Source organism: Podarcis bocagei (genome assembly GCF_964188305.1).
Source record: "Podarcis bocagei genome assembly, chromosome: 3".
Classification (NCBI taxonomy): Eukaryota; Metazoa; Chordata; class Lepidosauria; order Squamata; family Lacertidae; genus Podarcis; species Podarcis bocagei.
In genome coordinates this window covers 109,518,547-109,539,651 of record NC_138127.1, presented here as the reverse complement: position 1 = coordinate 109,539,651, position 21,105 = coordinate 109,518,547, and the positions used below count along the sequence as shown (strand labels likewise).

The 21,105-nt window shown below is 43.1% G+C and overlaps 2 protein-coding genes across 6 annotated transcripts in view; both read right to left on the bottom strand.

Annotated features, from left to right (window-relative positions):
• The window catches only part of STMN4 (stathmin 4), an 18,706-nt gene extending 18,523 nt beyond the window's left edge, over window positions 1-183 (bottom strand). For both annotated transcript variants that reach the window (XM_081188864.1, XM_081188865.1), the window contains exon 1: window positions 42-183. The gene's annotated coding sequence lies outside the window, so the exon portion shown is untranslated. The remainder of the gene's footprint in view (window positions 1-41) is intronic.
• Window positions 184-4,709: 4,526 nt separating this feature from the next.
• On the bottom strand, window positions 4,710-20,829 carry LOC308584110 (E3 ubiquitin-protein ligase RNF212B-like). Of its 4 annotated transcripts, none has more exons than XR_014006515.1 (14): window positions 13,810-14,056; window positions 12,868-13,255; window positions 12,324-12,376; window positions 12,120-12,194; window positions 10,319-10,434; window positions 9,664-9,724; window positions 9,520-9,548; window positions 8,419-8,465; window positions 6,991-7,033; window positions 6,411-6,502; window positions 6,272-6,368; window positions 5,869-5,908; window positions 5,392-5,453; window positions 4,710-4,888 (listed from the first exon to the last, which is right to left on the bottom strand). XR_014006515.1 is itself a non-coding variant. In XM_081188834.1 (14 exons), the coding sequence occupies exons 2-13, from the start codon at window positions 12,965-12,967 to the stop codon at window positions 5,411-5,413; spliced, it is 726 nt and encodes a 241-aa protein (XP_081044960.1). In that variant the 5' UTR covers window positions 12,968-13,068; window positions 19,227-20,829; the 3' UTR covers window positions 4,710-4,888; window positions 5,392-5,410. The 4 variants fall into 4 exon arrangements, 2 of the variants coding, with proteins under 2 accessions (XP_081044960.1, XP_081044959.1); XR_014006516.1 differs by having other exon boundaries at window positions 6,272-6,332; window positions 13,810-14,055; XM_081188834.1 differs by lacking the exon at window positions 13,810-14,056 and adding an exon at window positions 19,227-20,829 and having other exon boundaries at window positions 6,272-6,332; window positions 6,445-6,502; window positions 12,868-13,068.
• Window positions 20,830-21,105: the final 276 nt, after the last annotated feature.

The window sequence follows — 21,105 nt, the reverse complement described above, 5'->3', positions numbered from 1 at the left end:
CTGCTCGTGGGGTACCCTCTCCTGCGCCTGATGCTACTCACCCCCTTGCCAGATCGACACCTGGTCCAGCCGCTCCCAGCCTCTCGCTCGCTTCCTTCCAGGAAAAGATGCTAAAAGATCCACTTAGCATCCGCCAGGCTGCCAAGCTCTCACCATGACATCACCTCCGAGCCAGCCGATTGGCTGCGCTCATGAGGCCTGCTTATTGGGCAGCATCTTCCTGGGAATACAGAATCGCCTGAGTAACTCCTCGGGCGGGCCAGGTGTGCCGGGATGATGTCACACACAAAAAAAGCTATTTCCAAGATGCAGAAGGACAAGACAGGCAGCGTGCTTGCTTAGGAAGGGAAAGGTGCTCCAGGGACAATGTAGGTCATCTCCATGGATGCTGCGAAGACACAATAAACCCTTCTATAGCAAAGCAGCAATTGTTATCCAACTCAGTACAGAGAAGAAGCATATCTGGGCAGTAAATGATCATTGCCACATCTCTGCCCAGGAACGAGTTAAGACTGAGCATCTTTTGGAAGTGGTGTTAGGGGTTTTAAAAAATTGCTTTGGCTGGATTTTATTTCTTCAATCAGGGTGAAGCTGCTAAGTTGATGAGCAGGGGAAGAACTGTCCTCAGTGCACTTTTTGTATACAGTGGTACCTCGGGTTACATATGCTTCAGGTTACAGATGCTTCAGGTTACAGACTCTGCTAACCCAGAAATAGTGCTTCAGGTTAAGAACTTTGCTTCAGGATGAGAACAGAAATCATGTTCCGGCGGCGCAGCGACAGCAGAAGGCCCCATTAGCTAAAGTGGTGCTTCAGGTTAAGAACAGTTTCAGGTTAAGAACGGACCTCCAGAAGGAATTAAGTACTTAACCCAAGGTACCACTGTATAATAATGCAGTGTTTCCCAACCGGTGTCCCGCGGCACACTAGTGTGCCATGAGACGTTGGCTGGTGTGCCATGGGAGGGAGGCGGGCGAGTCGGGCGGTGAGAGGCGGCGGCGGCGAGGATCCGCGTCGAGCCGGGGGCGGCTCCGCGGTGGTGGTGCCGAGGTTTCTCTCTCCATTCTCCCCTCACACACACACAGGATCAGCTGACAGGACCCAGCCAATGGGGCGGCGGCGGGGCAGCGCGTGCAAAAGGGAGGAGCGCGAGACAGCAGACGAGGAGGCCGGCATGTCCGGGCAGCAGCAGCAACAACAGCAGCAGCAACTCCCGGCGACGGCTCCTCAAGCCCCGGGCAACCCTACTCCCTCACCGGCCTCGGCCGCCCTCCTGCTCCACCTGCCGCCGCCTCCCCCGCCGCCACCGGCCACCTCGGCCCCGCCGCCGCCCCCTCCTCCGCCCGCTATCGCCGCCACCACCACAACAGCCGCCGCCGCCTCAGCTGCCGCCGTCCCTCAGTCCCTCGCTTTGCTGCCTCCTCCCCCCCCCCCACCCCCAAAGCTTGGAGGTTCCCCGGCAAGGGGGAGGGAAAAAAATTGAAAACTTTCACTTTCGTGCGTCCCTCCTGGCGTGACGCTGCGCGCTGACGTCACGGGGCTGTAATGGTGGTGTGCCGCAAGATTTTTTTCATCAAACAAGTGTGCCTTTGCCCAAAAAAGGTTGGGAAACACTGTAATAATGTATTCCTAGGAGCTTTCCTATGGCTGCAGAAGCCAAGAGATTGTATTGGAAGTCCTCAGGTCAGAGGGGGCCCAATCTCAGCCTTTAAACATGTCAACTCACACTTTCACATGTAGGCAGGTGTGTATTGCATGGTGCGGTATTTTGGAGTGAGGTTGCTTTATTGGTCTTGTTGTTGTTGTTTAGTCGTTTAGTCGTGTCCGACTCTTCGTGACCCCCTGGACCAGAGCACGCCAGGAACTCCTGTCTTCCACTGCCTCCCGCAGTTTGGTCAAACTCATGCTGGTAGCTTCGGAAACACTGTCCAACCATCTCGTCCTCTGGCGTCCCCTTCTCCTATCATCAGGGTCTTTTCCAGGGAGTCTTCTCTTCTCATGAGGTGGCCAAAGTCTTGGAGCCTCAACTTCATGATCTGTCCTTCCAGTGAGCACTCAGGGCTGATTTTCTTCAGAATGGAGTGGTTTGATCTTCTTGCAGTCCATGGGACTCTCAAGAGTCTCCTCCAACACCATAATTCAAAAGCATTAATTCTTCGGCGACCAGCCTTCTTGATGGTCCAGCTCTCACTTCCATACATCACTACTGGGAAAACCATGGCTTTAACTATACGGACCTTTGTTGGTCTTGCTGGGTTGAATTATCTTTTTTAGATGCAATCCTCGCTGGGATTGAAGGGTGGGTAACAAACAGAATAAAAAGAATGAAAGCAAGCATATTAATACTGCTGCTGTAGATAGGAAGCTGCCTTCTGAGTCAGATCATTGGCCGATCTAGCTCAGTATTGTAAACACTGACTGGTAGCAATGCTCCTGAGCTTCAGGCGGGTGACATTACCACCCCTACCTATAGATGCTGGAGACTGAAATTGGGAACTTTTGCGTTTAAAGCTCTAGGACTGAGCTATAGCCCTTCCTCCTACGCGACATACAAGCATATCTACTTGTGAGTAAGCACCCTACTGTGGCATTTCAAAGTGCAGGCTTTCCAGGAGAGGAAATCAGCTCCACCTCATAGGCAAGTTGATTGAAAGTGATGGGGGCCTGGGTTGTGACTGTGCTTTTAACAGCAGCTGAAATCAGTAGGGAAAGGTTCTCCTGGCACAGAGATAGCACTATCACTTCCTTGTTGTTTAAGGGCACAAGAAGATTTTAAAAAAAACTAACTGGCAACCCTAACTGAAAGAGAAATGAAACAAAAAAACAAGTGATGAGGAGGAGGTGGCAAAGGAGTGAGGTTTTCAGTTCCAATCTCTTGAAAGACAGCTCTCTTAGAAATTTGGTGATTTTTATTTTTGTTGTTAAATGCATCCTGAGCATCACCATACCTGGACTAACAAAGAAGTCAAACAGGAAAGAGAACAAACGAGCAACACAGGAAGACAATGGATTTGTTAAACTCAACAGCTCCACTCAGGCTGGTGGTGTGATCTGGCTGACCCAGCTACTGGTTTTCTCCAGAGAGGTTTGCACAATTGTGCCTTTGACAAGGCAGCTGAAATAGTGACAATGGCCACCAGCTTGGGTGGCTTTTAAAAAGGATTAGACAAATACAGGGAAGATAACAGTTACCAAGGGTTACTAGGCAGGATGGCTAGGTTTTATCTCCAGTCAGAGCTCGCAATTTTTCTGAACACCAGTTTCTGAGAATTGCATTGTGCTCAGGTCCTGCTTGTGAGCTTCCCTGTGAGAACAGAGTGCTGGAGTAGCTAGCCTTTGGCCTGATCCAACAAGGGTTGTCTTATGTTCTTTGAATAGCCAACTGTTTCTGTCACCTAGCACACCAATTTTCAGATGCATGTACAATATTTCTTATACAGTGGTACCTTGGTTTACAACCATAATCGGTTCCGGAGGTCCAGTTGTCAACCAAAACAGGTTGTAACCCAAGGGGCGCTTTCGCCAATGGGGCCTCCCCACAAAAATTGGTTGTAATCCAAAAAAAATGGGTTGCAATCCAAAAAAAGGGACACGCACTTCCGGGTTTGACGTGGTTGTAATCCACAACGGTTGTAATCCAAAGCAGTTGCAAACCAAGGTACCACTGTATATGAGAAGCAGGCATGTTTATGCACACTCCTAAACATGCCCCTGCATTCCTTTGTTTGCATGCTTGAGTCATGACTGAAGTGCCACATGAAAATGTTATCATATGTTGAAATGGGTCAGCCTCCATAGCCTTTCAACTGAGCAGCACACAGCAGATGGAACTGTGGGATGTGAAACACATAGCAGTCAAGTACAACATTCCTAGAGCGGACATGAAGAGGGATGTTTGTCCAGCCGGTAGAAAACTTCCTGTTTCCTCCTGAGCCGGGACAAACTTCCTCTGTGTGTAACTAGAGGTGAGCATGACCTTACCTGCCCAGGTAACAAAAGGCAAGCAGCACACTTCCTCTTCTCCATCTTGCTTTCAACGTGTGAGTAGCAGTGACTGACAGTCTGCAGTCACTGGGACTAACCCCCAGTGTATATATTTTTGTAACCTAAGTCTGCCTTCAGGGATCCATCTGTGAACTGAATGATTGTGAGTAAACTACTTTTATACTTTTTAATCAAGACTGTGTTGTGTCTATTCTTTTAAAGAGGGATATAAGGGATTACCAGGAATCTTATATTTAGAGGCTAAAACTAGCCTGCAGCAAGCTAACCGCTCTGCAATTTAAAAGGGGAATGTTTAAAACTCTGCTAAGTTATAGAACTTGCTAGCACAAGTTAGGAAGGATATTATTAAACAATATATCCTCTCCTGCCTCCCTGAACATTCCCACAGGAACTTCCATATACAGCAGCAGCATACCCCTGAATAGCCATTTCTGGGATAAACAGCACGAGTTCACATTGTACTGTCTGACTTTGAATGTAGCTTGCCATAAGAACTGGCCATAAATTAGATCAATGCTGCAAACCATCCATGGATAGCAGAGCAAATTCTGTCTAGTAAGATCAATATGATTTGTCAATTTCAAACTCCTCTTTGGCTCTGCTTCAGTTATTCTTAACTGTTCACTTTATATGTTGTGAGCCACTCTGGGCACAATTTTGTGGAAAAGTGGTATACATATAAAAAGATGCTGATGATGTAACAATTGAGTTTGTGTGATATTTATTACTGTGCAGATTAAGCATCTCATGTCCTTCTTAACAGGTTGTTCCTGAGTGAGCTATGAGGTGATGGTGGTGACACATTTTCCATGGCGCTGCTATCAAAAGCAGTTACTTCAGTCCTCCCCATTATTGTTGGTGAGCTCTGCTGGCACATGTGGTCCTGGAGGGAAAAATACAGTAAGCTAGTTGCAAGGATGCACACTTCAATTACTAACCCTACTTACTAAACAGTTATTGACAAGAAAACTTTTAGTGACAAATAATGAACATTAGCATCAGCAATCTTGATTTAGGGTGAAAACTATCTCTGTACAATGAATAAACCCAGATGGCTCTGTGTGGAGGTTTGAGATGTGAGATTGATTGCTGGTTGCTTTATTCAAGCTGGGGGGGGGGGCAAATTGTGCCCAAAATTAATCTCAACTTGTAAAATTATTATCTTGCAGGCCGAAAACTTTTTACAAGACTGAAGATTAAAAATAGAGGGTGATGATTTTGTCTCTCTTATCACAAAAGTGACTCAAAGTGACTGACAAAGCAACATTATTGTGCTAGGGCAACAAAGCAGTTTAGTTCACTTTAACTGCACAAACCTAAAGTTCTGGCATGCATGTGAAACTTTCCTGCAAAATAATGACAACCTGGAGGTGCACTCCTTCTCACCTGTACGTGGTGCAGCTTCTCAATGCTGCGATGTTCTGGCATATGGTCCTCCTCCACCTGATCTGAGAGTCAAAAGCAATAACGACTTGAACACTGATATAGTTGTAACCTGGGACAGGATGAACTGCTTGACCTCAGCCTCTTGGACTGCATCCTGAGGAGCTAGGCCTGTCCTAAGAGCATAAGAACAGCCTGCTAGAGCAGGACAAAGGCCCATATAGTCCAGCATCTTGTCTTCATGGTGGTCAACTAGATGCCTGCGGGAGATAGGGCATGAGCGCAACAGCAACTCTTCCCTTCCTGTGCTTTGCAGCAAGTGGTATTCAGTAGCATTGCTGCCTCTGATCGCGCCTTATTTTGTTTATATGACAGCGAGAAGTGAAAATTACAGTAATAAGACACCTAAACAGCTGCTATATGATGATGCAGTAGTAGCATCTTGGAGGGGACAAGCGCACACCCTACTCTCAGACTCACCTGTGGAATAAGCCTCTAGAGGAAGCTGGAGAAGGAGTAGCTGGAAAATAGAACTTAAGGTATTATACATAGTATGAAACGACAGAGAATCTATGAAAAAGTGATATGAGAAGAACAAGGTTTAACTTTAGAGTGTGAGGGCTCATCTTGGGTGACTAATTTAAAGTGACTAATGTGGGGTAGAGAGATGTAATCAGATTGGTGTAATAAATCCCCACCACCACATTTTTCAGCTTGGCTGCAAAAGTAGTGTCTTGCCCCAGGAGAGGCTATAGCTATACCTGAAATCCTTGGAGAAGAAGAGAGCTCCATTCTGTTCATCCTAACCCTGTGTTATCATCTTGTCTTACATACCCATTGCAGCATTAAAACCACTCTACCTTTTCCCTCCCATATTTCTTACCATTATTAGGGTTATCTGGGGTCATCCTGCCGTAAGTCATCCAGGTGGTTCCTGTCGCAAGCTGACGGGGAAAAAATGAGACATCCCCATTGTGAGTCTGGAAGGCAAAAATAAGATACCCATCCTCTCTTTTCCATACCTGGGAACAGGAAGATAGCAGTGTGGAGACTCACTTGCCAGTTTGGTGGGTGGCTGGCTCTTGAGGAGATGGAATCCATGGAAGAGGAGCGGCTATAAGGCACAGAGGTACAAAAAGTTAAGCGGTCCTTAGTGGGAATAGAAGGCTGGATAGACATCCAGATTTTGTGACTGTACTATGTATGTGTATTAAGGAAAAATCATACGCTACAGAAACTTGATTTCTATAGTTGCCAAGTCCGGTTTGGGGAAAACAAGGCAAGGGAACGGTTGAAAAACTCTGAATCTGGATCAAACTTCACAGTTTTGGAACTTGAAAAAAGAAACAGTAGAGGTCACAGCAGCAAGTGTCCTGAAGCGTGATGCAAGCAGCAAAAGGAACCTATGTAAAGCAAATCCTCCTTGCATTGACTGAAACAATTCACTTCTTGAATACATATTTCTATTTTTTTCTTTTTCTACAGCCATGAGGATTAGAGAATTTTGTTTTCCCCCTTACATTTTTCTGGAATTTTGAGCAAGCTTACATATTCCCTGCTACTTATCACACCCAAAGAATATTAAATTTCTTATGTGCCTACCTGATCACTTCACTGGACTTCTGGAAATTAAACGGTAGGGTAACTGCAAAGTATGAGATAGTGGATTATTGTGAAGAGGAAGCATGAAGCTGAACCTAGTGGTATCAATGACCACTTTGCATATAGATCCCAGTTCAGTTCCTGACAACTCTGTTTAAAGAATCCTAGATAAGAATCCCAGGGCAGGAGGAACAGCAGTCTCTGAAGGAAAGTGACTTCACTAAAAGGTATTAAATGCTAAAGAACAAAAAAAGGCACACATGCTCTTAATCTGATTTTCATACCTCCATATATGTTAGCACAGTATACGGTATCATGGAAGCACATTTGCTTTCTCTTCCTCAGTCAAGGCTACTTTCATTCATACATGTGCAAAGCTGTAACATATGCTCTTGTAACCCCCATGATGGGCTTGATTTAGCCCTGGAGGACAGAGTCACTCAGCAAAGAAATAGGAGGGGAAACTTGGTCTGTTGGGGAGGTGAATAACAATTCTAAGCTCTTTATCACCTTGTATCTACCTCCTTCAAGCTAAAAAATTTCAAGTCTACTTGGGGACTAAAGCTGTTTGAAGAATCAACTCTTCAAACAGCATCTTTGTGGACTAGAAGAATATGCAGATTGGCTGACTTCAAAGTTTGCTGGCAATAATTGTCTTAATTTTCTATTTGGACTCTTTGGACAATTGCATAATTCATGTTTTTATTTGTTTTTTCCATTTATTTCATAAAATTTATTGACCTCAAAGTGGTTTACAAAAAGATAAAATAATAAAATCAGGAAAAAATTACAATACATTGAAACATGCTAGAAGTTTAAATACTAAAGCAGATTAAAATTCACATCAGCATTTCTAAGCATCTGGGTAAAAGGTAAAGGGACCCCTGACCATTAGGTCCAGTTGCGGCCGACTCTGGGGTTACGGCGCTCATCTTGCTTTATTGGCTGAGGGAGCCGGTGTACAGCTTCCGGGTCATGTGGCCAGCAAGACCAGAGTAGCGCACGGAAATGACGTTTACCTTCCCGCCAGAGCAGTACCTATTTATCTACTTGCACTTGGACGTGCTTTCAAACTGCTAGGTTGGCAGGAGCAGGGACCAAGCAACAGGAGCTCACCCCGTCACGGGGATTCGAACCGCCAACCTTCTGATCGACAAGTCCTAGCGCCCCCGCGTCTGGGTAGGCTTGCCTAAACAAGAACATTTTTGGCAGGCTCTAAAAAGAATACAGTGAAGGTGCCTGCTTGATATAAAACTTAGCAATTGTATTGTTTTGTCTAATTATTTGTTCACATTTACTATTTGCAAGTTGTATTCTGCCTCCTCATAGGCCCACATAGGCAAAGGTTATACACTCACATGCTCATCCACAATAATTTATGCGACCAAATGCACATTTGTCCCAAAACCTCAATTGAAAATGTCCTACCTGGCTGTAAGGGGGGTTTGATGGCAACTGGCCTCGGTGTGCTGTTTCTATAACAATTTAAAAGGAATTTTGTTCAGTCAAGGCGGAAACCATATTACCTTGCCTGTTTTGCTAATAATAATAATAATAATAATAATAATAATAATAATAATAATAATAATAATAATTTATTTGTACCCTGCCCATCTGGCTGGGCTTCCCCAGCCACTCTGGGCAGCTTCCAACAGGATGTTCAGCGTGGGCCTCAACCCAGCACACCTCTGATATGAAGAGCCTCTAAAGGAAGGGTGAGAAGCCCTTTTCAGCCTGAGAAACAGGCAGGGCCATGCGCAGAAGTGGCTGGGGCAACAGATGCAGAGTAAAAGTCAGGGATCTCTACCTACACCCAAATCTCACCCACATTTCTACCCTCCATCCAGGCAAGCTAGAGGCATTATTACAGTTTGGTGACACATTGAGGGGTATATTGAAGCAATGATTCTTCAACATCAACTTCGTTGGACTGGTCATGTTGTGCGGATGCCTGATGATCGTCTTCCAAAGCAACAACTCTATTCCGAACTTAAAAATGGAAAGCGTAATGCTGGTGGGTCAACAAAAGAGGCAAATCTTTAAAAAATGTAGTATAAACACCAACAATTGGGAAACACTTGCCTGTGAGTGCTCCAATTGGAGAACAGCCTTTATCAAAGGTGTCACGGGCTTTGAAGACACTCGAACTCAGGACGCAAGGAGGAAACATGCTAAGAGGAAGGCACGCTTGGCAAACCCTCACTGTGATTAACTCCTGCCCAGAAACCAATGTCCCCACTGTGGAAGGACGTGTGGATCCAGAATTTGCCTCCACAGTCACTTATGGACTCATTGTTAAAACCGTGTTTATGGAAGACAATCTTACTCAGCACGAGTGATCACCAAAGAAGAAGAAGAAGAGGAGGAGTGGGGATGAGGTTTTTGGCCTTGGAAAAGTCCCCAAGTGCCAGAAAGAGAAGCCCGAATGGCTGCATTCAGCTGCTAGACCTGGGATTCTCCATCCCTGCTCCATTCCATGCACTGCAATTCTTGGCAATTGTCCAAGCGGATCAGAACAGAAACACTCACCTGCTATCCTGGAGTTGATGTGGGGAATCCTGTAGGAAAAGAGTGGAGAATTTGCCCATGGTGAAAATGTTTCCCTCTGTCCCAGCAGAGGGGGTCAGGAAGCAAAACACAGAGTTGGGTTTGTTCCAAACAAACAGCTCCTACCTCCAATGAGCAGAGATTCTTCATCAGTTCCCTGTTCTCCTTCTGTAATGCCTCCAGCTCCCTAAGCATTTGATGCACAAGATAGATGTCTTGGCAAAGCACCTAGCAATATCCCACACCTCCCTTCCTCTCATTCCCAAACGTGGCCCTTTAATCACTATTGCAGAATGCTTTTGTACTGATTTATTGTTATTTTATTTCGTAAAAATTGTACACTGCATGATTGCAAAAACTAAAACCCTCAAAGTGGTTTACTAATAGAGAGGGGTTGGTGGGATGGCTCTAGGATCACATAATTTCTGCCCTAACTTTTGTTTAAAAAAAGACTGATAAATTTTAAATTAGGAGGGAGCAGAAGTAAACACTCCTATTCTCAGTCTATTGACTCATGTTAAATGTTCACATTATCATGAGGGCTTGCTGCACTCCTGACCAAGTGCCCTTGTCCACCAAAACAGAAACGAACTGCTTTCTTTCACAAAATAGTAAAAAATAAATTAAAAATGGGATATTTTCTATGGATTTACAGAAAGGAAGGAAAGGGGAAAGATTATTGTATGTAAAATGTGCGGATGCAGGCCATGCCGTCTTGAATAATTCCTGCTGTTCGCCCAGACCCCTTTTTTCTTTTCTTTTTGCAACCTGCTTGTCTCACTTTTCCTGTGTAGTTAGTTCCTGGTAAACTTGCTGCAGAGCTCCTTCAGCCTTTGAAGCACGGTATTTATAAAAAGAGGCAAGCAGTTCCATTTGGCTTTTCTGGAAAGTCCACACCTAAGAAGAGAACCATGGGAGGGATGAATTATGGGAACTCACAACTATTGATTCTCAGCAGATTGGGGAATTATAGCTCCTTTAAGAATGTCATTCAGGCCCTTGCCATTCTAGAGGGTATGGCCACTCATTTCATTCAAAGAAACGAAACATTAAAACAGGAGTTGCAGTAGATTTTTTTCTCAGGGATGGGAGGAAGCTTGGCTTTTCCCCACCGATGCATTATGGTTAAAAGTAACTCTGCCTTTTCAATTAAACTTCCATTTCTTGCGTTTTCAAAAGGAGTACAATCTTTTATTTTAAGTTGTGAACTGCTCCAGGGTAGTGGGGGAAGTTCATCAAATGATAGGCAATCAGTGCTGTCCAAAACTAGCTCCTGATGCAAACTTGCCAAATTAATTTTCAGAAACTGTAGCTGGAAAGAAAACCATTCATTTGCACAGACGGTGATGAAAGCACTTCCAGCAGCTCCACTATTCACATAATGCTTTCTTTGCAGGCAACTAGAACACCAGCCATAGCTGAAAAGTAATCACCAAATTCCATTATTTGAGATACACATTACATTCAGCAAGTGACTTTGACTCTGTGCATGCTGCAGTTGCTCCTAGAGTTGGCATAGGATGCCAGAAATGTCAAACACCTGTCAAGACCTACCCACTAAGCAAGAGGCCCAGTCCCAATCCCTTGAACCTCCTGGCTTTGCTGATCCAACTCCTTGCTTTGAATTACTCCTTGAGTAGTATTGGCATGTTGGAAGGCCAGCTGACAGTGTGCCAAATGAAAGTTCTGTTCAGGACTCTAGGGCATCTCAAAGACAGTCTCCCCATTGTGTCAATTTATAATTTGTGATAGCCCTAAATGTATTGTGGGCTATGTCTCACGGAGGACTTTCCTGGTGGCCTCAAGCTTAGATTGAGGTACAAACTGCCCTCACCTCCTTATTTGTTTACAGATATATACATATTGGAGCAGAACACTTGACAGTATCTTAAGCCAACATGTAGTGTTGGGCCAGACATGGTGCTAGAGTATCTCACAGAGGACTCTCCTGTAAATGTGGCTGCATGATTTGTGGTGACCCAAAGTTTACTTCATGTGCATGTCTCCAGTTCAAGTCACCTGGGATCGCCATGTGTTAAAAAAAGCATGTTGTGCAAAAATCCTTTGATTGGAGAGAATTATATTGGAGACCAAAGGAAACAGTTTCCCAGTCATGGAGACAAATGGTGTGGGATAGTCCAATGCTTATTTTGGGCTACAGGTGCATATAAATTTCAGTTTGTTATTCAGACTTCTCATGCAGCTCTGTTTTGAACTTTTGAATAAGGAATTAGGAACTAATCACTAACTTCAGACTCAAGGTGTTGAGCTTTCCTTCCTTGCCTTGTCTTTGGTTTTGACAGTCAGTGCCACACATTTTAGAATCCAGGATCAAGAATGAATTTCAGGACCGGTTAGGGCTCATCCAAAATTCACCTGTCCTGTGCCTAGAAAGCACAAGTCCAGGAGGTATTCTGTTTTTCCTGCCACTTTCCCTGGGAAAACCCCGCTCTTTACTGCTGAATCAGAGCAAACGTTAATCTGCAGAAAACCCAAACTAAGTTTGCTCTGATTCAGTGGTAAATAATGGGTTTTCCCAGGGGGAAGTGGCAGGACAAGTATGGACAAGCCTTTACTCTTACCTGAGAAATATGGGCAATATGGCCGAGTACAAGTTCAATGGGACTTTTGAAAAACTTTTTTGCTTCTGGCTGCATCTGTGGGTCAGAAGGAAAAACACAGACGGGGATATTCACCACTGATTGATACGTTATTAAAAAAATTGGGATCTAAGGGAGGTCATCTCACCATCTTCTGCTTCAAGGTAAGTAGAAGCCACAACTTACATTATCATTAAGAAGCAAATATTTTGTGCTTGTTCCACAAGATGGGCATTTATCTGTCAGGATTCAAATGCAAAAAGTTAGTGCACATACTAAAAATTACTGTAGATAAGAAGTGTTCCAAAAGAACAAAACACTGAAATCCTCTGAAATCACAAGTCCTTAGATTCAAAGTCCTTTGATTGTCTTAAAATTGTTCTACTCGTTAAAACAATTAAGATTAACTCAAATTTATTGAAAATTTAAACATTCAATTATTTTTGATCCACCATGGAGTTAAGATTCCTAGCATTTATTAATGTTACCGTAGGACTGTAGAATGTAGCAGGGAAATTATATACTGTACATAAACAGGAACAGAAGCAACAAAGTTATATACACAGGAAACTGAAATGAAGGTTTATTGCACATCTGTAGAAGGTCAGAAATCAGTGATTGTTTGAATGGCAATCAAAGGATCCTGTGACACCGGCTTAAACTTAAAGGATATGATGGCATGTCTGAATGCGTCCCAGACAAGGTAGACCTGACATGCTGGTGCTCTTACCTGAGCCAGCACATTTTTTGCAAAATATGTGTCCACAGCTGGTGACAGAAAAATCAGACCCCTCCTGGCTGAAACATTGGTTGCAATGAAACCAATCCATACTGCAAAATGGAAGAGCTGAGGCAGAGTTCCTCTGCGGAGATATTTTTCTTCTATTAATCTTTATTTCCCCAAACTGTTTCTTCTATTTCTGTTTTAAGACTGAAAGACAAAAAAACACAAAAAAACACACACTGCAGGCTGGGCTTAACATCAGGCTTTCTAAACACCTTCACCCCATCTTTAGCAAACAATCCTGTGCCTATCTGTTCAGAATAAAAACCCATTGAATTAAATGGCGCAGACTCCCAGGTCTGTGCGTATAGGATTGCAGCCTAACATTTAACACCTGAAGGATATTTTTTATGTAAGCCACAACAGCAGCAAGAATACTCATCGCAAAGTATTGGAAGACAGAAGAACTACCCACCGTGGAAGAATGGCAGGTGAAAGTTATAGACTATATGGGACTGGCAGAGATGACTGGCAGAATCCGCGACCAGGGAAAGGAAACGGCGGAAGAAGAATGGAAGAAATTTAAAGACTATCTTAAGAAATATTGTAAAATTACAGAATGTTAAGATGATGTTGATTCTGAAATTAAGGGGCTGCTAGCTGTAATTATTATGTAAATATGAAAAGAAAGCTGAAAAGTTTAATAGAAATTAAGGGAAGGATTTGTTGAAGAGAATTAATTAGAGAATGGAATGCAGTAAGGAGAGGTATGAGGAGGTCGGGAAAGAAATTTTCATGAACATAAGGGAATGAAGTTATATATGTGGTTTTTTTCTTGTCTTTTTGTGTGTATTTTTGTTTTTCTTTTTTGGAGTTTTTTGTGATTTTTATGTTTTATAAAATTTGTGAAAATGCTAATAAATATCTTAAAAAAAAAACATTTAACACCTGAAGGTATTTGAAGAAGTGTGCATGCACACGAAAGCTTATACCCAGAACAAACTGAGTTGGTATCTAAGGTGCTACTGGACATTTATTTTTATTTTTATACATATTTCGAATATTTAACACCCTAAGGGCACTGGGTGACTATAAAGCCGGCACTTTTTTGTGAACACCAGTGGATTTCAGTAATCTCCACTTTTTGCTATGAAAATATATCACAAACCATTTTCCACACAGTTAAGGAAAACTAATGCTTTTTTAAAAAAATGGCAGCGTTACTTAAGTTTTTAGAAAAAGTAATGTGAGAATGACAAGGCTGTGAAAGCAGATTTTGGATTGGCTGCAAGGTGTAGATGGTGCTCTCTTTATTTTACTTCAGTTTGGGGGAAAACTTTAAAAGTTTTAAAACTTTAAAAGATTCCCTTTCCCCCCCTGAGGTATCAGTGGTTGGTCTTTTCTTTGAGGGGAGAGGGAGAGAGAGAGATATTTCCCTTCTCCTGGTACCTAAAGAAAATAACCAAGATCAACGCCCAGGTGACAGGGAAATGTGCCTTTTCGAGGCGAATGTTCTCGAAACTGGAGGCGCCCTGACAGGGCTCGGAGGAGGGCGCTTTCCTCAATGGCCTCCTTCTCCCTCAGGAGGAGCTGCTGCCATCGCCGCCCCCCTCAGATGACCGCAGCCTGTTATGCTACCCATCCAGCATTTACAATTTATCCCTTTCTCTGGTGGCGGGCTGGCTTCTCCCCCTTGAAGCGCCCTGCCGCCTTCCTTTCTTTTCCCCTCACAACAAGCGCGGCAGAACAGCCTCTCCTTTTCCCGCCCTTTTCCTCTGGGCGGCTTTCGCTGAGGGGAAAAAGAGGCCGCGCTGGGGAGGAGGAGGAGGAGGAGGAGATATATATATTCTGTATATATTCTGATTCATATATATATATATATATATGAGATATGTATATATATGTATATATATATGAGATATGTAAGCCGCCTTGAGCCTTTGTCAGGGAAAAAGGCGGGGCATTTAAATACCCCGCCTTTTTCCCTGACAAAGGCTCGAGGCGGCTTACATATCAAATGAGATCAGAACATAAACGGTATACACTTCCAAATTAAGAAAAAAAGGAAAGGTTAAGAAATAACAATATGGAAATAAATGAAATGTAAGATGTAACTTGAAGAAAATTTGGTGTAAAAATGATAAGATATATATATAATGATATATATATATATATCTATAAAAATGATTATATATATATATATATACATATATATATACATATACATATACATATATATATATATATATATATATGCCCCACCTTTTTCCCTGACAAAGGCTCAAGGCGGCTTACATATCAAATGAGATCAGAACACAAACAGTAAGCGCTTCCAAATTAAGAAAAAAAGTAAAGGTTAAGAAATAACAATATGGAAATAAATGAAATGTAAGATGTAACTTGAAGAAAATTTGGTATAAAAATGATTATATATATATATATATATATATATATATATATATATGCCCCACCTTTTTCCCTGACAAAGGCTCAAGGCGGCTTACATATCAAATGAGATCAGAACACAAACAGTATACACTTCCAAATTAAGAAAAAAAAGGAAAGGTTAAGAAATAACAATATGGAAATAAATGAAATGTAAGATGTAACTTACATTGGTATAAAAATGATAAGAGCATTCAGCTGAAAGATGAAAAATAAGACAAAATTAAGCAGAAGTAGCAAATAAGTTAAAGAACCAGAAGGGGAAGCGGAGGGAAGTCACCAGGGTGGGGGGGGGAGTTTTGTTTTATTGTATTTTCTTTCATATGATAAATGTGTTGAATATTAAATTGTAAAATTTAAAAGAACATAAGGGGGAGGGAAGGGACCCTTTAAGAAACAAGTAAACATGAATAGAACTGAAACTTTATTGGGATTTCAGCTAGAGAGAGAGAGAGAGAGAGTTGCAATTCTATGAAAGTATGTGCAATATAATCTATTAAAAACATGCGGACACATAATCACAAGGAAAACAGCATGGCGCTAACCGCCCCCCCATTCAAATCGGGGCAAGGGGGCTAAAGGAATGGCTGCTGAGGGGAAGCAAGATAGTTCTGGGGGGTGGAGGAAGAAATGGGAACATATTAGTGTATTTTTGGTCTTTGTGGAAGCCGCCCAGAGTGGCCGAGGAAACCCAGCCAGATGGGCGGGGTACAAATAAATTATTATTATTATTATTATTATTATTATTATTATTATTATTATTATTAGTATTATTATATGCAGTGCTGGATTCATGTATAAGATAAACAAGCTCTAGCTTAGGGCCCCACTCTCTAGGGGACCCCAAAAAAATCTAAAGCAGAAAAAACCCTGGATGTACATTTCCAAAATATAAGCTAAAAAACAAATAAAATAAAACCTACATACAGCAACAGTGTTTCATGTTGTGTAGGCTCCTATGATGTAAGTCATGGGCCCCGCCTGCTAGCCTGCTCCCTAAAATATAACTGCTTTGCTCCTTTCTAAAGGAACTTTTGTTATTGCCAAATGCCAATGTGTTTGCATTATTAAGTTTGTTATGAATAAAAAATCATTTTAAGTTAGAGCTTAATAATTGTTTCACGATTAATATACTTCTAAATTGTTTTTCAGCTCAACAATTACTTTGATAAAATACATATTTTGTTATGTGCAAATGGCTTGAGATACCTATTATCTCAAGATTGAGGTTGAATCCTGACAAGACAGAAGTACTATTTTGGGGGGACAGGAGGCAGGCAGGTGTGGAGGACTCCCTGGTCCTGAATGGGGTAACTGTGCCCCTGAAGGACCAGGTGCGCAGCCTGGGAGTCATTTTGGACTCACAGCTGTCCATGGAGGCGCAGGTCAGTTCTGTGTCCAGGGTGACTGTCTACCAGCTCCACCTGGTACGCAGGCTAAGACCCTATCTGCCCGCAGACTGTCTCCCCAGAGTGGTGCATGCTCTAGTTATCTCCTGCTTGGACTACTGCAATGCGCTCTATGTGGGGCTACCTTTGAGGGTAACCTGGAAACTGCAATTAATCCAGAATGTGGCAGCTAGACTGGTGACTGGGAGCGGCCGCCGAGACCATATAACACCGGCAGTGGCGTAGCGTGGGTTGTCAGCACCCGGGGCAAGGCAAGTAATTTGCGCCCCCTAACCCGTGGATTTGCGCCCCTTGACCCCCAGATGTTGCACCCGGTGCGGCTGCCCCCCCCCCTGCACCCCCCACGCTACGCCACTGAACACCGGTCCTGAAAGACCTACACTGGCTCCCAGCATGTTTCCAAGCACAGTTCAAAGTGTTGGTGTTGACCTTTAAAGCCCTAAACGGCCTCGGCCCAGTATACCTGAAGGAGAGTCTCCACCCCCATCATTCTGCCCGGACACCGATGTCCAGCTTTGAGGGCCTTCTGGCGGTTCCCTCATCGTGAGAAGTGAGGTTACAGGGAACCAGGCAGAGGGCCTTCTCGGTGGTGGCGCCTTCCCTGTGGAACACCCTCCCATCAGATGTGAAGGAAATAAGCAGCTATCTTATCTTTAAAAGACATCTGAAGGCAGCCCTGTTTTTAATATGTGACATTTTAGTGTATTTTTCATCTTTGTTGGAAGCCCCCCAGAGTGGCTGGGGAAGCCCAGCCAGATGGGTGGGGTACAAATAATAAATTATTATTATTATTATTATTATTATTATTATTATTATTATTATTATTATTAGGGCCCTCCATTACCACAATTTGTTGTTGACAAAGGACATGCGGGGGAATGTTTGGTCCAGCCAGTGGAAACTTCCTGTTCCTCCTGGCTGGAGCATCCTTCCTGTTGCCTGTCATAGAAGGTGGGCCAACCAAGTTTTAATGACAAAAGGACTTGTAAATCCTTCTGCCAGTGTGAGACAGATGTTGCAATAATGTATGATTGATGGATCTCAGATTTCTACTTAAAAACCACACCTTTCCTGTGACATATCTGTGATGCTTTGATGCTGCTGTTTGAAACTTTGGGAACTTTTAAACCCATGTGACCTTTCTTTCGTTCTCAGCTTCTTCCCTTTTCGTGGAGGTTGAAACCTTGTTGCAACAATAACTGCTCAAGGCTTCCTAGCAACTGTTTGGCTTCAGTCTGCCTGGCTGTAGTCTCTTGCTTGAACCTGATTCTGAATCCGCAGGGCTAGACCATAGTGGATTTAGGAAATGGTTTAAGTACCGTGCCCCAAAATTTTGTCCTTATCACGGGTGCTCAGGGCAGAGCTGGCTGTAGACTCAGGGCAGAGGCAGAACTGAACTCCGAGCCGCAGTGGCTCCTGCTTGGAAGCCACAGCGAGACTCAGAGAAGAGAGAGGGTAAGACACAGGGACAGTAGGAAGGGCCTGGCATGGGCGCTTCCTTCCCTGGGCGCTGCCAGGACTTCAGCTTTGCTCCGTCCACCCAAGAGATCGCTTCCCCCGGCCTGCATCGTGGCACTCATGTCACATGGAAATATCTCTGATTCTGGTGGTGCCCATTGACTTTGGGGGGACTTAACCCCCTCAAATATAATTTGGGGGGGCTGCAGCCCCCCTCACCCCCCTGGAATTGGCATGCCTTAGTGATGGAAACTAGGGCAGTGGGGAGAGAGTGTGTTTTAAGGAAAACAGATGAGTTTTCTAAACTGAAATCTGAATTGAAGACCGATTCAAAAAAGGAGCTTCTACTAGCCTCACACTTTTTTCTTTGCTTCCCACCCCTGTGTCTTAAACACAGAGCTTGGGTAATAAATTGTGTGTGCATGTGAGAGGTCTGTTTCTGGTGTGAAAAGGGGATCCTTGCAATGTGTATTTGGATGGACTACATCTCCAGTCACATTGCATGTCTTAAGAAGAAGTGTTTGGGGAGTAAAGTGTGTGTATTAAAAGCAGAGTCTGGGGAAGATAATCTACCTTGAACTAGTGTGCCCAGTTTCTGCTTCTGCCATATTGCCTCACATGCCGGACAGGTAGACCTGCACAGGTGATCTTGTATGTTGATGTTAATGTTATATGTTCCTATGAACTGTCAAATGTCTTTTTTTCTGAACAAGCAAGAAATGTCTTGCAGAACCTTAAAGAGCAACAAATTGTATAAAGGCATAAGCACTGAGGGGTGTAGGTAGCAAGGTCAGGAGGAAATTAAATACAGTACTGACAGGTAATTGCATCATTAACACCAGCTGTTCACAACAAGAATAGGAACACTCCTTTCAGATAAACTTTCTATCTTAATTTCCAGCCAGTTACATATTTGCTTGTTAGACTTTGTTTTTATTATTTTAATAATAATACAAAAATTTGTGTATGTGTACCCATCTGACTGGCTTGCCCTGGCCACTCTGGGTGGCTCCCAACAAAAAATAGTTAAAACACAACACCAGCATCACTTACAGAAAATTTCCCCAAACAGGGCTGCCTTCAAATGTGTTTTTAAAAGTCACATAGTTGTTTGTCTCTTTGACATCTGCTGGGATGGCGTCCCACAGGGTAGGTGCAACTACCGAAAAGACCCTCATCCTGGCTTTAATCAGTTGTGGCTAATGCTTAATGTGTCATGCTTAATGACATCATCAGATCCCACCCATCCCCAGTGACATCAAGTCTCAGGTTTGGGCCCTGAAATCTTAATGGTTGGGTTTTTTCTGACCTGGCAACCCTGGTTCCCAGTGCCCAACCAGATCAACTAAAAACTTTAAAATGCCCAGGCAAATAAATAAATGTTGGCATTGATGATTGCAACATTAGCATTGGTTGTGCTCCTAGGGACTTGGAACCACTAACAACTGATCAGCCTCTATTCCTTGATAGTACAGAGAGCAAGTATGGGCAAGTGTTGGAATAGCATTCAGGGAACCAGCTAAGGAAAGGGCATGAATAAATACTAGGTGTAATTATCAAGAACTAGGTCAGGGACTAGATTTGTTCTTAAAAAATCCATGATTTCTTTAGAGTATCGTTATTATAGCTCTACTTTGTGGAATGATCTCCCAAGGAACTGACAATCTGAAATTCGTGTGAGAGACATGTGAAAGATGTATGAATACACTCAGTTTTAAATACTATACAGGATTGTTCAGCTGAGGATAAAGAAAAAAACTAAAGGCTTCACAGGGATGGGTTTTGGAGGAGGGACTTGAATTTTAGAATCAAGGCAGCTGAAGCTTTTATTTTTTTAAAATTAATTGTGTTTCTAAACAGGTGCAGTGCCTTTTCCTCAGTGAGATGGCAATCAGTATCCATCCATCTGAAATGGCCATACTTTGGACAAAGTACAAAAATAATACAGGTCCTATTTCCTTCACAGATGTGTAGCAGAAGAAATTCCAGCAGGTGTAGCTTTTTTCCATCCTCAAAGTACAAACTGCGGTTTCCATGTCCTGCTGCCTCCCTTTTGCAGCTGGTCATCCTCTTCAGGTGGGAGGATGTGTGAGCATGCTTGAGCGCGAATACTTCTGTCAGTACAGCAGTGAGTGGCCACTGCCCCTTTGCGGTCTTAGTTATGGCTAGCTGCTAGCCAACAGCACGTGGTTCAGTTTCCTTTGTTGGAATTTTATGTGACAGGGTTATTGTGCCACTAAGGGACACAGGGAGCGGCACTGCAGTAAACGATATGGCAAGGCGCTTTTTCAGAGAAGGAAATGGATTCTCTGATTCAGGAAAGGAAACACACACTACAAACCATAAGTTACATAATTGTTGTTAGGATTTTTGTTTTGCTGCATTTCCCAAACACTGAAAGCACGGATTTGGGTGATATTGACTGCAGAACCATAAAACAGAAAATATTCTGGAACGACAGGAAGGATTGGGATAGCTGGGATAGCAGGCTTGTTGGTTTTTGAATGTCTTATGTAGATTTTTCAATTTCGTTGTTCTGTATGAGACAATGACAATAAAGATTATCATATCATAGGAATACAAAACTGGAAGAGAGGGTAGTTGTTCCATAAGGTTACAAGAACAAAAACCAACAGCTACGCTCTGGTTATTGGCCATCCAACTTCTGCTTAAAAACCAAGGAAGAAGACTCCCAAGGGAGTCTGTCAAAACAGCACTTACTGGCAGAAAGTTCTTCTTGACATTTAGTTGGAATCTCCTTTCTTGTAACTTGAAGCCATTGGTTCAAGTCCTTTGTTGTTATTACCAATGAAATTACAGATGGCCTTTCAGAGTTTTATCTGCTGACATTGGAAAATGTAATATAATAAAAGAATCATAGAGTTGGAAGAGACCCCAAGGGCCATCGAGTCCAACCCCCTGCCAAGCAGGA

What these genes read in the sequence shown, in the direction of transcription:
- LOC308584110 (XM_081188834.1), bottom strand. Translation starts at nt 12,967, where the DNA reads ATGGATTGGTTTCATTGCAACCAATGTTTCAGCCAGGAGGGGTCTGAT. An exon ending in ATATTGCCCATATTTCTCAG is followed by an intron (nt 10,435 to 12,119) that starts GTAAGAGTAAAG and finishes TTCTCTTCTTAG; the next exon opens with GTGTGGACTTTCCAGAAAAG. An exon ending in CATCAACTCCAGGATAGCAG is followed by an intron (nt 8,466 to 9,519) that starts GTGAGTGTTTCT and finishes AAATTGTTATAG; the next exon opens with AAACAGCACACCGAGGCCAG.